Source organism: Canis aureus, chromosome 32 (genome assembly GCF_053574225.1).
Source record: "Canis aureus isolate CA01 chromosome 32, VMU_Caureus_v.1.0, whole genome shotgun sequence".
Taxonomy (NCBI): Eukaryota; Metazoa; Chordata; class Mammalia; order Carnivora; family Canidae; genus Canis; species Canis aureus.
Window position 1 is genome coordinate 28,502,016 of NC_135642.1, and position 15,819 is coordinate 28,517,834.

Here is a 15,819-nt window from a genome sequence, read left to right on the forward strand (position 1 = left end):
CTTCTTCCTCAACCCTCAGGCTACACCAATTCCTATTATTGTTTCACTTTTTAAAAACAAAGGTCATGTTATATACCACCACTGCTCAGTACCTCACTCGTCTGTCTCACTTTGTAGCAGCACCTCACAGAAATCAAGAGTCTAACACCTGACTCTAATCACAAATAGTGGTAACGGGCAGAAGAAATGATTTGTTGGAAGCCGCCTTCTGAACATAAACACAAATGTTAAATGAAAAGCCCCTTATAAAGGGTCTCCAGCACACGATGCTTCTTCAAACTACACATCTACCAGAAGCTCTTCATCTCCTATGTATACTCTAACAAATGAACCCCACGAACTACAACAAAAGTGTAGGTACAGAAAGCATCATTCTCGGACTAGGAACTCAGGACAAGAACACGCTTGGCTTTGCAATCCTGAGTCCAAGTAACAGAGCAGAACGGGAGCAACACGCTACATAAAATATACGGTGTTCTCTGTCAAATTAGACTAGGCTCGTCGGGAAGCCCTCGGGTCACTTCTTCAATTCGATGCTTTCCGACATACTTGGAAGTTTCTAAGTCTACTTTGGGGCGGATCAAAAACTTCACCTAAAATAACGCACCCTACCAACACGACAACACAGTAATGCAGCTGGTCTAGGATACACGGGAAATAAACGCCGTCTGCAAAACCCGAGTGACCAAGACATTAGGAGCTTACGGTAAACTGAAGTCCAGTCTGCGGAGTGGGGAAGTTGCCCACGTCTGACAACCCACTCACTGCGCTGCGCTTACTCCACCTGAGGGTGAGCAAAGTCCGGCTGGGCTACCCAGGGGCTGGCCCCAACTCCGACAGACCCAATCCCACCAGCACATCAGGGAGCATCCCGAGACGGCGGACCTTCCTGCCCCAGCAAACCCATTCCCCTGGGCAACGAGACGTTTCCACGGCACATAAACACGCCCTCCCGAGAGCGGTCTCCGACCGCCCGGGCAGAGGCAGGGCACCCCGCAGGGCGGAAGCGACTTCTCCCAGGCCGGCAGGCAGGGCACCGCGGCCACCCCTCGGCGGGCGGCCCCCCTGCAGACCCGGGTCGGGTCCGGATCGCCGCGCCCGGGGAAGAACAATACAGCGGCCCGGCCGCGCACATCGCAACTTCCCACGAGCCTGCGCGGCGGTTCCCCGCGGCGGAGCGGACTCCGGAATCCGCCACCGGGCAGAGGCGGGGAAGGGAGGGAAGCAGGGAGGGGGCAGGCAGGGAGGCAGGGGGGAGGCAGAGCCCGCCGGCGCCCGGCGAGCGCGCTGGGGGGACTGGAGCCCCCGGCCTGGGCTCCGCGCCGCCCGCCCGCCCGCCCGCCCGCTCCGCCGTCGCCGGGGCAGCGGGGGGCGGGGAAGGCCTCGCCGAGCTCGGAGCCTCCTCGGCCCGCCGGGAAGGGAACGCGGTCGGGGCGCGGGGGACAATAGGGAGCGGGGAGCGCCGCGCGCCCGAGTGGCGCCGCCGGCCGGCCGGGCTGACTGACGCGCTCGCCGCGCCGCGCCGCGCGACTGGGCTCCGCTCGCCCCGGCCGCCGCCGCCGCCGCCGCCGCCGCCGCCACAACCGCCGCGCGGTCCGTGGTGGCCGCCGCGTCCCCGGCGCCCGGGGTCGTGCCTCACCTCCCAGCCCCGCCGCCCAGGAGAGGAGCAGGATTAACACTCTCAGCAACACCATCTTCCGCGGCCGCCGCCTCCTCACGGGTTAACAGCAGCACATCGATCCGGAGGGAGACGCTGGAGGGGCTTGGTCCGGAGTCTCCACGGGAAGCCGGGACCTCCCCCGGCAGGAGAAACGGCGAAGCACCTCCCTCTCGCTCCACTTCAGGGGCCGGCAGAGCTCCCAGCTCCTCCAAAACAGGGACCTCCCTCCCCCTCGTTCGTTTCCTTCCTCCCTTCCCCGCGTTCCTTCCCTCGCTCCTTCCCTCTTCTCTACCTCCCTCCCCCGAGCCCAGGACCTCCGCCTCCTTCCTCGCCACGTGACGCGCGGGATCCAACCCGCAGGCCCGGCCGCACCCCTTCCTCCCGCCCCTCCCCCTCCCCCAGGCGCCCCAGGGGCGCGCGCATGCGCGCGGGGGCCGGTTCCCCGGCTTGCGGGCCCACCGCCGCTTCCTGTCCGCCGCCGGAGAGCTGGGATTGATTGGGCTGGGGGGGCGGGGTCTCCCTTGGCCCCGCCCCCAGGCGGGAGCGCCTCTCCGCAGAGCTGCCCGGGCTCTCTAGTTCTTAGGGCTGCTGAGGACCATCCGAAGGCTCGAACGGGAGAGCGAAGGATGTTTCGAGGCCGCTCTCGTCTTCTTCACTTCATAAGGAAGGGAGATTTTTATTTCTCTTTCTGCCCGTGGTGGTGCACGACAGCAACCAAATAAACGAAAGCAAGGTCCCAACAAGCGCCAGCCACCAGTGATCACAACACTTGTAAGGACCTTCAAGCCCGGAAAGGAAAGACACAGCCTATGTTTTGTTTTTGGTTTTTGGTTTTTTGGGTTTTTTGTTTTTTTTTTTTTCAGAATTCTTTAAAAATTTGTTGCAGATCAGGCTTTGGCCATTCTAAATTCGCGCAGCTTAAGCCATACGGCCCTAAATCTCCTGCCCAAAATGTGTCCACTTTATGCCACTCTTTTTCCCAGCTCTGGAGAGAACTCTCTGATCTTCACCCTAACTTCTTTGAAGCTCATGTTTGGTTTCTCAGTAACTCACTTTGGTTCTTTAAACTCTTATTCCCGGATTAGGACCTAAAATTGTAAAACTTCTAGAAGAAAACAGGGGAAAATCTCCTGACACTGGTCTTGGCAATGATTTTCTTCTTATTATTATTATGACACCAAAAGCACAAGCAATAAAAGCCAAATAACTGGGACTACATCAAACTAGAGAGATTCTGCAGAAGGAAAGAATCAGCAGAATGAAAAGGCAACCTACCCAATGAGAGAAGATACTTGTAAATCGTGTTTCTGATACCTGGTTAGTATCCAAAAATATATAAAGAAATTCTACGGGATCCCTGGGTGGCGCAGCGGTTTGGCGCCTGCCTTTGGCCCAGGGCGCGATCCTGGAGGCCCGGGATCGAATCCCACGTCGGGCTCCCGGTGCATGGAGCCTGCTTCTCCCTCTGCCTGTGTCTCTGCCTCTCTCTCTCTCTCTCTCTCTCTCTCTCTGTGTGACTATCATAAATAAAAATCAAAAAAAATTAAAAAAAAATCAAGAGTCAGATGCTTAACGGACTGAGCCACCCAGGTTCCTTTATTTTGGTAAAAATCACTCCTTTATTTCAGTAGAATAATAGTTGCATTATAGAAAACTTTTTTTATTTTATTTTATTTTTTTATTTTATTTTATTTTTTTATTTTATTTTATTTTTTTATAAATAAAAATAGGGTAATTTAAGTAATCTCAGGGGGGGATATATTGTTTAATATTAGTAAAGCTGGGATCCCTGGGTGGCGCAGCGGTTTAGCGCCTGCCTTTGGCCCAGGGCGCGATCCTGGAGACCCGGGATCGAATCCCACGTCGGGCTCCCGGTGCATGGAGCCTGCTTCTCCCTCTGCCTGTGTCTCTGCCTCTCTCTCTCTGTGACTATCATGAATAAATAAATAAAATCTTTAAAAAAAAAAATTCTACAACTCAGCAGCAAAGAAACAAACTATCCAATTTAAAAATAGGCAGAGGTCCTCAATAGACATTTTTTCAAAGAAGACCTACAGATGGCCAACAAACACATGAAAAGTTGCTCATCATCACTAATCATAAAAGAAACACAGATAAAAACTTCAATGATACATCACTGTATATCAGAATGGCTAAAATAAAAAACATAGGAAATTAACAAGTGTTAGTGAGGAGGTGGAGAAAAAGGAACACTTACTTGTGCACTGTTGGTAGGAATGCAGATTGGTGCAGCCACTGTGGAAGACAGTATGGGGGTTCCTCAAAAAGTTAAAAGTTGGGGTGCCTGGCTAATTCAGTCGGTAGAGCATGCAGCTTTTGATCTCAGGGGTTGTAAGTTTGAGCTCCATGAGAAAGAAGTAGAGGAACACCTGGGTGGCTCAGTGGTTGAGCGTCTGCCTTTGGCTCAGGTCATGATCCCAGGCTCCTTGCTCAGTGGGGAGACTGTTTCTCCCTCTTCCTCCGCTCCTCCCCCTGCTCATGTTCTCTCCTTTTCTCTCTCGCTCCCAAATAAATAAAATCTTAAAAAAAAAAAAAAGAATTACCATGTGATCCACTAATTATACTAGAAATGTCTAGATTTGTTGAATCATTATATTGTATACCTGAAACTAACGTCACTCTGTATGTTAATTATACTCGAATAAAAAATAAATTTTAAAAATGTTTTTGAAATAGGCAGAGGAACTGAAGAGACACTTTTCCAAAGAAGATATCCACAAGGGCAAAGGTACAACACTAACCATCAAGAAAATGCAAATCCAAACCACAATCTTCACTATTAGAATGGCTATCATCAAAAAGACAGGAAATATATGTGTTGGCAAGGATGTGAAGAAAGGGAATCTATATGCACTGTTGGTGGGAAGGTAAAATAGTGCAGCCACTGTGAAAAATATTATGGAGGTTCCTCAAAAAATTAAAAATAGGACTACCATTTGATGCAACAACTCCACTTCTGGGCATACATCCAAAGGAAATGAGATTGGGATCTTGAAGAGATATTTGCACTCCCAGGTTCACTGCACCAATATTCATAATAGCCACAACATAGAAACAAGTGTCCCTCCATGAATGAATGGATAAAGATGTGGGAGATACAGAGATAGAAATAGAGATAGAGATAGATATAGATGCAACAGAATATTATTCAGCCATGAGAAAGAAGGAAATCCTGCCATTTGCCACATCATGGGTGAACCCTGAGGGCATTATGCTGAATGAAATAAGTCAGACAGAGATCTGATACCATGTGATCTTGCTTATAGATGGAATCTTTAAAAAAAAAAAAAAAAAAAGCCAAACACTTAAAAACAAAGAGTAGAATGTGGTTGCCAAGGGCTGGGGTAGGGGTGGGGGAGGGAAATGTTGGTCAAAAGGTACAAACTTAAAAAAAAAAAAAAAGGTACCAACTTCCCAGGATGCCTGGGTGGCACAGCAGTTGAGTGTCTGCCTTTGGCTCAGGGCGTGATCCCGGTTCAGGGATCAAGTTCCACATCGGGCTCCCTGTGAGGAGGCTGCTCCTCCCTCTGTCTATATCTCTGCTTCTCTCTGTGTCTCTCAAGAATAAATAAATAAAATCTTAAAAAAAAAAAAAAAGGGACAAACTTCCAGTTAAAAGATGAGTGAATTCTGGAACTCTAATGAACAACATGAGGACTATAGTTAATAATATTGTATTATATACTTGAAAGTTGCTAAGAGAGTGAACTTAAGATATTATCACAACAAAAATGAAATGATAATTATGTGATGTGATGTGATGTGATGTGATGTGATGTGATGGAGGTGTTACATAACCCCACTGTGATAATCACTTTGCAATATGTGTATCAAAACAACACATTATGTACCTTAAACTTATACAATGTTATATATTGTTATATCTTGATGAAGCTGGAAAAAATGAAATTAAATAAAGTACAGGATTCAGTGGCATTTAGTATTGTACATTGCTGTACAACCATCACCACTGTCTAGTTCCAGATAGTCATATGGCAAATAAGGGAGAAAAAAACTTGTATCTCATTATCTATTTGGCATCCTGTTTGAATAGGCTATATTAGGGAATATAAGTATTAATAGTACCATTACTAATAATTAATTGAAATCCTATACTTTTTATTCTGTATATTTTTAAATTTATTACCCTTTACATAAGTCAAGATGTAAGCTTCTTTGTCAGTTTGACAAGTGAATTATTTAGTTTTGCTCCAATATTAATAAGCTCGAAAATACAGTTAGTAGTTACAAAACCATCATTAAAAGCATCCATTTAGGGCAGCCCAGGGAGCTCAGGGATTTAGCGCTGCCTTCGGCCCAGGGCCTGATCCTTAAGTCCCAGGATCCAGTCCCACATCGGGCTCCCTGCATGGAGCCTGCTTCTCCCTCTGCCTGTGTCTCTGCCTCTCTCTCTCTCTCTGTGTCTCTCATGAATTAATAAATAAAATCTTTTAAAAATAATAATAAATAAAAGCATCCATTTATAATGAGATGTATGGGATTATCAAAAGATGCCAGATTCTCATAAATTTTTCTTTCTTTTCCTTTCTTACAAGGAATTATATGCAAACATCACCTGTGCTTGTTATTATTCTCTTTTTGTAGTGGTGTCAACAAATTATGATTCTCTAGCTATTAGACTATCTTGTGGCATGTTTTGTATTGCACAGTATTTTTATAGTTATTTAATTTTATATAATTAATATTTTATAATTATTTTTAAAATTAATTTATTTATAATGGTTAGAAGCAAATAACACCTTCTCTTTAAATTCAATTGGAGGGGCACCTGGGTGGCTCAGTTGCTTAAGCCTCTGCTTTCAGCTCAGGTCATGATCCCAGGGTCCTGGGATCCCAGAGTCCACAAGGAGTCTATTTCTCCCTCTGCCCCTCTGCCTCCCTTGGCTTGTGCATTCTCTCTCTCTCACTCTCTCAAATAAATAAATAAAAATTTTAAATAAATAAGTAAATAATAAATTCAACTGGAAAAAAATCTAAAATCATCTTTTGCATTATTACCAAGGCGATCATTGAAAATTACACTTAAGATTGTATTTCTTTTTATTTTATTTTTTAAGGTTTTTTTTTAAAGAACCACCCAGGCATCCCTTGTTTCTTAAGGTTTTTTAAAGTAATCTGTACGCCCAACATGGGGCTTGAACCCACAATCCCGAGATCAAGAGTTGCACACTCCACCGACTGGCACCCCACCTTTTGGCACCCCACCTTTCTGTTTTATTTTATTATTTTATTTTATTTTATTTTAATTCATGATAGACACGGAGAGAGAGAGAGAGGCAGAGACACAGGCAGAGGGAGAGGCAGGCTCCACGCTGGGAGCCCCATGCAGCACTCCATCCCAGGACTCCAGCATCGCACCCTGGGCCAAAGGCAGGAGCCAAACCGTTGAGCCACCCAGGGATCCCCTTGTTTTAAACCATAAATACATAACATACCAGCTTCATAATGAATGTGTTAAAATGTCACAAGTTTTTGAATGGCTATTTTGTTTGAAATTGTAACTTACCACATTTTTGGGATTTTGAGAATGTATGGGAAAGTGATCATTTATACCATCCTAGACTAAGTGGGTTTGGCTCCCAGCTCTCCCATGCATAAGCTGTGTAGCTTTAACCAAATTCTTTCACCTTTCTAACCTCAACATTTCTTTATAAGAAGGATAAAATCTTTACCTCACGGGATTTTTTTCAATGATTAAATTAGTTGATTTTGTAAAGTGGCAGGCAATAATTGCTATGTGTTTGTTTAGTAAAAATTATAAATATCACTGTCCTTCCATGAATACTCAAAAGCAGCAATTAATAGTATTATTTCCTGGGGTGCCTGGGTGACTCAGTCAGTTAAGCGTCTGCCTTCAGCTCAGGTCAGGATACCCAGGTCCGATGGAACCCCATATCTGGCTCCCTGCTCAGTGGGGAGCCTGCTTCTCCTTCTCCCTCTGCCATTCCCCCTGCTTGTGCTCTCACTCTTTCTCTCTCTGATAAATAAATAAAATCTTCTTTAAAAATAGCATTATTTCCTTGGCAAGAATACACAGCTTTGATACCACCAGTATAAGAAAAGTTATTCTCATGCTGCAATAATGAGAAATTTAACAAGTAAGTATATACTTATATACAGAATATTACACAAGTAATATTACATGAAAATATTTGTTCCACAACATAAACCAATCCTGGTAAACATTTTAACACTTATATTTTAAATTTCCAACTCCTAATAAACGGCCTTCTGGGTGTCTCACTGTCATGACAAACTCAGTATGTTTAAATTCCTATATCTGATAATGGCACCATCGCTCTTCCAAAAACCTGACACGGACAGTGGAATCGCTGTAGACTCTTCTTCCCTTGTCTGTTCAAAACCAGCCACCATCTGTTAATTCTTTCCCTGAAAATGTCTTTTTTGCGCCTTTAATTGTTTCCTTCCCACTAATGTCGCTCCAATTACACAATTTCTCTTGCTTACACTGCTGCAGGACTTCTAAACCATCTCACTCCAATCTCTCACTAGAGAGCATTGCAGTGCTCACTCAATGCACTGCAATTTACTTCCACCCCTATCATTCCTAAGAAGCTACTTTTGTCAGCGCCATCAAAGATCTGTTAGTTATCAATGCCGCTATGCACTCAGAATCCTTAACTAACTAGACCTCTTGGTCGATTAACATTCCTCAAAATTCTCTCCTCCAGTATTTTCCAAGACCTTGCCCATTTTCCTGATTTTCCTTTTTTTTTTTTTTTAAATTGCAAGCTGCAATTTTATTAACACTATTTTTCTCTCAAACCAAGTTCATCATGCTGACATTCTCAGTGTTAGGAGGCACAAATATCATTAACCATCTTTATTCTTAAAAAAAAAAAAAACCATCTTTATTCTTTGCATCACTAAGGAGTTCTTTCCCCATCTTGTTCTGAAGGAAGAATAGAAGCTTGAGGTGTACATTTCAGAAGATAAATTGTTGTAATAAAGACACCCTATGTTACGCTATATGTTGGCAAATCGAACTCCAATAAAAAATTATACAAAAAAAGAACATTAAAAAATAATAATAAATAAAAAATAAAGACACCCTGTGTTCACCCAGACAGTATGTACCTTCCACCAAACATGTCCTATTCCAGATAATGCCTTGGCAAAGCATTTCTTGTCCTGAGTAAGCAATGCAGCAACCTGTCCATGGTCTACAGACACCATTCATCTCCCTTAGGCAAGCTGGATAAAGTTTTCAGTTTCTCTTTTTGGGGCCCATCCTTCTTCCAAATGGCATATTTGTTACAATAATGTCAACAGAGACAGTTCTCAATGGCAGATTCAGATATCCCACTGAACAGCATCTATGGGCAAACCCCAGGATACTTTGCCTTCTTTACTTTGGCTTTTGGTCAATAAAGATGAGATATTATCTGCTGCTCTATTCACAGCCAACAGATTATTATTACCAGCAATGTGCCAACAGTTAGACCATTCAGTGGCCCCCTCTATTGGTATTGTTCTGTTCCACACGTCAGATCAACTATTATATTAATGGGTTGAGGAGCACAGAGCCTGAGCATCCCATTAGCAAAGGTAGGTCTAAGAGTTGTAGGTTCAAAATATGTAATATTTCTTCAGTGGAGATTCTCTTCTATCAATGCAATGCCCACAACAATTTATCATGGGTGTTCAAAAGAACCTCCACATCAAAGTTGGTCATGTCAGCCTTCCACTTAAAGTAATCTTGAACAGCACCCCCAAAATCTCTTGCAGCCTTATTTGAGGAAAAGCAGTTTCTCTCCTGTCCTGTTGCATGTGACTCTAAACTTCAGCACTTCAGGATGAGTTTCTTCTTTTGAGCTTTCATCCTCCTTGTCTTTGCAAGATGCTAAATCATCACCTACTAATGTTCAGATTTCTTCTTTGATGATTGGATTTTCATAATAACCTAAGATATGAAAATCTAAGGTATTGTTAGTGAATCTTTTTTTATCATATCTCTCATCTGTTTTGTCTCCTTATCCATTATTAATCTTCTCTTTACTTGAATTCTGATTTATCTTTTTGTGTTTTCTTTTTTCTATACTTTTTGGTGTTAATTTTCTATACTTTTAAAGGGTCTGACCGTGGAAGCTTTCCATCCAATTCTTCAAAATCCTTTAGATCTTCTTCCTTTGTTTCTTTGAACTGGTAATCTTTAAACTCCTTAAGTTGATAAGTTATCAGCTGATCCTAGACAATGAACCTGAGCCAGACTTTCCACTGAAATGTCTAAATATATCTTGTCCCGGTCTTTGCTGAGTTTGCAGTATGACCCCAATTTCTCTCTCATTTCATCTGCAGCTATTTGCTCAAAACCAGTAGGTGCTGTGGCTCTAATAGTGATTTGGAGTTGCTCAGACTCACTTCTGGGGCCACTTTCTGTCACTGTATAGAATTCTGGTTCTCATGAAGGTTAACATCCAGGAGTTTATTAGTGGCTTCTTAAACATCAAACATGTTGGCAGTGCTTCCTAAATTCCTAATACAGTCACAGCCACCAGTGCAGACCCTTTCTGCTCCAGTTTCCCTCCAACCCAGCATGCTCAGGTCATGTCCTCCTCCTTACTTTTTTTTTTTTTTTCCTCCTCCCTACTTTTAACTATGCTTCCTTCTGCATCTCTTCCCCAGGGCTTTTTCTTCTCTTTATCCTTTAAATATTGGTGTTCCTCAGGTCTTTACTTCTTGTCTTCTCATTCTTCGCTTGCATGATTAGTTTTTACTACTCTCAAGTGTCTATGACTCACTAGGATGTAAACTCCATTGAAACAAAGCCTGGGTCTCTCTTATTCTGAATTATAACCCAATACCTACCACACAGTCAACACTTTTCCTATACTTGTGTCCCAAGTCCCAGAACTATATCCTAGTGGCACCATGTACCAGCTATAACCTTGAATAAGTTAAGGCACCTGTGCCACAGTTTGGTAATTCTTACAGTGGGGAGAATAGTAAGTAATTCTACCTTCCAGAGAGCTGCTAGGGGAGTTAAGTAAAGTGCTTGTAAAGCACTGAGAATATTACATGGTACATGTAATTATAAAATTTTAGGTGTTGTGATGATTGCATATCTAACATTTACTAACCAACTCCTTACGGTACACCAAATACATGTCCAAAACCGAACAAATCCCTACATCAACCTACTCAAACCACTTTTCCTTCCTAAACGTGCTATCTTGGTTAGTGACAACCCCATGCAAGCAATTATCTAACTCCTCTTCCATTCCAGTAGGTCAAGTCATCTTTAATCTCCATCCTATGAATCACCCCGGCCCATCTCTATGGCCAAAGCCCAAGATCTGGTCTCTCTGTCTTACATTACCCACTCCTTGACCTTTTGCCCCAACTGCTGCCAGAGTGGTCTTTTTAAAAAATATATATCCTTTTATTCCTAGGATAAAATACAATGCCCTTATGATCTGGTTGTTACTTTCCTTGCCAGATTTGTCTTTCATGGCTCTCTTTTCTTACTTTATCTTCTAAAAGCATCAAGGACAAAAACCAGAATAACAGTAACAGCTGGCAGTTAGTAAGGAAATGAAAGCTTAAAGAACTTAAATAAGTTACCATCTAGGAAAAAAAAAAGTGAGACACCTGGCTGGCTCAGTTTGTAGAGCATGCAATTCTCGATCTTAGGGTTGTAAAGTCAAGCCCTGTGTTAGGTGTAGAGTTTGTGTTTTAAAAAAAAAAAAAAAAAAAAAAAAAAACTATGAAAAAGAACTTAAACAAGTTGCCCAAAGTCACAAAGCAGGTATGAGGCGGAGCCAACATCCAAAGTTAAATTTTCCTCCAAAGCATGTGCTTTAATCACTACAATATGCTGATGTTCAACTGCAGTTGCCTTCTCAAACACACATATCACTTCCCTCTTTGATACCTTTGCACATTTTATTCCCTCTATGGGGAATGCCTTTCCCACTTATCCTATATATTCTATAAAACCAGGCTCAAAAGATCCTTTCAATAATTCATTTTAAGACACTTTTGCTAGGATTTTGCTTTCTGTCCAAGGGATCAGAAAAGAAAAGGACTTAGAAAATCAGCTTTTGGGGAAAGAGAACAGTGAAAAATAATATTTAAAACTTAAGGCATTTAGAAGGCATGTAATAAATGTCAATTTCCTTTCAAATGTAAAGAAATAGATATTATTAAAAATATGGCTCAGGCCATCTTTCTGTGAAATCTCCACTAACTTAATCTCTAGACAAAACTTAATATCTACCATTTGTATACTTTTAATGTAGCTTTATTCAACTGTACTATAGGGGCATCTGGGTGGTTCAGTTGGTGGAGCATTGGACTTGCGGTTTTGGCTTGGGTCATGATCTCAGAGTCCTGGGATGGGGCCCTGGTTGGGCTACTTCTTCATGGGGAGCCTGTTTCTGTCCCTTTCCCTCTCCCTGTGCCCCTCCCCTGGCACTCTGCTCTCACCCTCTCTCTCTAGAATAAGTAAAGCTTTATTAAACTGTATTGTATTTGTTTATTTAATATCTTCCCTAATTCTTTTTTTTTTAAGATTTTCTTTATTTTTTTGAGAGAGAGAGAATACATGAGCAGTGGGGAGAAGCAGAGGGAGAAGGAGAAGCAGACTCCCCACTGAGCAGAGAGCCCAAAGCAGGGCTAGATCCCAGAACTCCAAGATCATGACCAGATCTCAGGACCCCGAGATCATGACCTGAGCCAAAGGCAGAAGCTTAACCAACTGAGCCACCAAGGTGCCCCTGATACCTTTCCTAATTCTTAAAGATGGGAGTGAATCACATGTTAAAGGGATTTTAAAAACAGGGCCTCAGAGAGTTTAGCAAAAATATATCCAATAAATATTTATTGAATGTTAGTGCTAGAATAAGGTCCATTTCACTAATTTATTAAAAAACTAGGAGTGGCCCCTCCCTGCCTAAACCCCTGATATCTTCTTGGGCAGCCTGGGTGGCTCAGCAGTTTAGCGCCCACCTTCAGCTCAGGGTGTGATCCTGGAGACCCGGGATCGAGTCCCACATTGGGCTCCCTACATGGAGCCTGCTTCTCCCTCTGCCTGTGTCTCTGCCTCTCTCTCTCTCGATGTCTCTCATAAAGAAATAAAATCTGAAAAAAAAAAAAAAAAACCTAATACCTTAATCTAACATTCAGGGTGCTCCACAAAAACAAACTCACTTGTCCAATCTTTTCTCTCTTGCCTTTTATTTTTTTTTTAATTTTTTTATTTATTTATGATAGTCACAGAGAGAGAGAGAGAGAGAGAGGCAGAGACACAGGCAGAGGGAGAAGCAGGCTCCATGCACTGGGAGCCCACGTGGGACTCGATCCCAGGTCTCCAGGATCACGCCCTGGGCCAAAGGCAGGCACTAAACCGCTGCACCACCAAGGGATCCCTCTCGCTTGCCTTTTAAATGAAACTCCTACTCTATCCAGTCAGACTGGTCAATACTTCAGAACCCCAAAGCATCATAAACTTTCTCTCTTCTGTTTTTTCTTCTCTTTATACCTCTTCTCCTCTTATACAATATGTTAAAAAACAAAACAGGCCCAAATGGAGTCATTTATGCTATGCCTCACATCACCAAACTGAGACTGAATTGCAATTCCCACTCTCTCAGAAATGGAATCTTAACCCAGTCAATCAGGAAATGGCTGTTCAGCACAGTTAGGTAATATGCCAGATAGGCTTCTGCCATCTCCTAAAGGAGTTAACTTTGCAATAACCAACCCACCTTTTCCCTAGTATAATTTCCTTCTTTCCACCCTCATCTGCCTCTAAAAGTCTTTCATTTTGTGGAGTTCTTTCAAGCTTTTCTATCTGCTAGCTTATTATTATTTGTTGCCTGATTAGAATTAATTTTTGCTCAAATAGTCTTTAAAATTTTTGAATATGCTTCAGTTTGTCTTTTAACAAGTATTACACAGCCTTTAAAGTTCTGGTCACGACCTGGTAGTTCATAAACCAAATTGGACTCACAGACAGGTTTGGTTTGACTTGTTAATTTTTTTTTCTTAATTATCTGTTAATATTTAACAATCAGGAGCTTTTGAATTAAAACCTAGATACCAGATTGGCTGTGAAAACTGAGAGGTTAAGCAGACTTTTTTTTAACAAAACCTCAATTGGCTGAAACTGAGTAGAGGCTGCCCTCCTTGGATGGGCTGGTCTAATGTCACCCCAGCTGGTGTTATTCCTGTCAGAATTTTTGCTTGTGACCTCTGTGTTCAGAACTAGATCAACTTCCAAATAGTCCTGAAGTGTTTTCCTAGACCCCAGGAGCCCCACAAATCTCAATCACAGTTTAGCACAAAACACCTAACTTTTATATCACTCATCTGCAATTAATCCTCTGTACTTTATGGAAATTCTCATATTATTATTCTGATATTACAGAGCACAGAGAGAAAGAGGTTTTGAAGCAAAGCAGAGAGCACCCCCTCCAAAAAAACTTACAGGGTTAGTTATCATCCATTCAACAAATATTTGTTCTGCTCCTGATTTGGGGGTTTCCAGACTATTAAGACAATATTCCTGACATAGTGCAAAGCACCATAATAAGCACTTTACATGCATGATTCCATTTATTCTTCACAACAGTGTTATGGAGTAGACATATTCCATTTTACAAATGAGGAAAGAGAGGTCTAGGCTTCTAACCTAAGTCTGCTTGACTCTAAATCTTATAGTTTGTTTTTTTAAATTACTGGGTGAATCCATTTGTATTATCACTGCATGGTCCAGAATCTACTGTTTGGTTTGGAAGATCCGGAAACCTGATTTTGTTTTTTTTTTTTTTAAGATTTTACTTATTTGTCTGAGAGACAGAGAGAGAGGGTGTGTGACCACAAGCAGGGGGAGCTGCAGGCAGAGAGAAAGGAAGATGCAGGCCCCCCACAGAGCAGGGAGCCCTATGTAGGACTCTAGGATCATGACCTGAGCCAAAGGCGGGCATTTATCGCACTGAGCCACCTAGGAGCCCCATCAGAAGCTTGATTTTTCATCATGCAACTTGAGATGATCAGCCAACAAGGACTAATTTATAGGAACTCAACTCTCAAGGGACATGTCTTGATCAAAACATCACCTTATTATTCTACAAGTTAGATATTCATGTTAACAAGCCACTGCATTCTCTTTTTTATCTTTCAACACGTGGTTGGCTAAATCATAATTGAAAGCAGCTTATTAAGCAAAGCATCACTGCAGAAGAAATTAATTAAATGATTTTACTGGCTTGTTTATCCAACTATGCAACTTACTGTGCCACATTAGAATAGGTCAAGGGACCAGATAGGTGTCAGGCCATCCAGCTGTTCAGGTGAGCTCCACCCTAAATGGTTATTGAAACACACTATGACAAACCCTTATATTTTGGAATATTCTCTAGACCCCATGTAGACCACCATCTCCCTTTTTGTTATTATTTTTTTCAAGGATAATATAATTGATTAGGCCACAACTTTTTTACATTTATTCAAGTTTTGATTTGATTGCTAAATCTTACTTTTGCTTCTTTTGGACCTGGAAAGAATCCTGTCTTCTAAGGGAATTATAACAAATAGTGAATCTGATTCATTTTATATTGATTTGGTTATTTAATTCTCATCTTTCTGGGAAGCATTTCATAGTAGGTCTCCAGTACTGCCTCGAGTGTCATATTTTTATTTTACTTGTAGATGCTTATGTCTTGTCTTCCTTTTTTTTAAAAAAATTTTTTTTATTTATTTATGATAGTCACAGAGAGAGAGAGAGAGGCAGAGACATAGGCAGAGGGAGAAGCAGGCTCCATGCACCGGGAGCCTGATGTGGGACTCGATCTCGGGTCTCCAGGATCGCGCCCTGGGCCAGAGGCAGGCGCCAAACCACTGCGCCACCCAGGGATCCCTGTCTTGTCTTCCTAACCAGATTGTAACCAATCTGAGGATAGTGACAACAATAATATATTTGAAGAGCTTTGCTGTGTGTTTCCATTTTATTCACAAAGACACATAGCAAAAACATTCACACTAATATTTCTCTCTGTCTTTTTCATCTTTTACAAAAGGTGAAAGCTCATGTTAAGAGAAGTAAATTAATTTAGCCAAACTTGTAAAATTAGTCAATGCAGGACCAGATGTTG

General features: G+C 42.3%; 1 protein-coding gene and 1 pseudogene across 1 annotated transcript in view; both read right to left on the reverse strand.

Moving 5' to 3' along the window:
• ADAM10 (ADAM metallopeptidase domain 10) overlaps positions 1–1,955 on the reverse strand; it is a 127,475-nt gene extending 125,520 nt beyond the window's left edge. Inside the window, exon 1 of the mRNA XM_077881256.1 lies at positions 1,640–1,955. Within this exon, the coding sequence (XP_077737382.1) occupies positions 1,640–1,694 (55 nt within the window). The 5' untranslated portion in view covers positions 1,695–1,955. The remainder of the gene's footprint in view (positions 1–1,639) is intronic.
• A 6,785-nt stretch (positions 1,956–8,740) lies between these two features.
• On the reverse strand, positions 8,741–10,177 carry LOC144302864 (tRNA (guanine(6)-N(2))-methyltransferase THUMP3 pseudogene; annotated as a pseudogene).
• Positions 10,178–15,819: the final 5,642 nt, after the last annotated feature.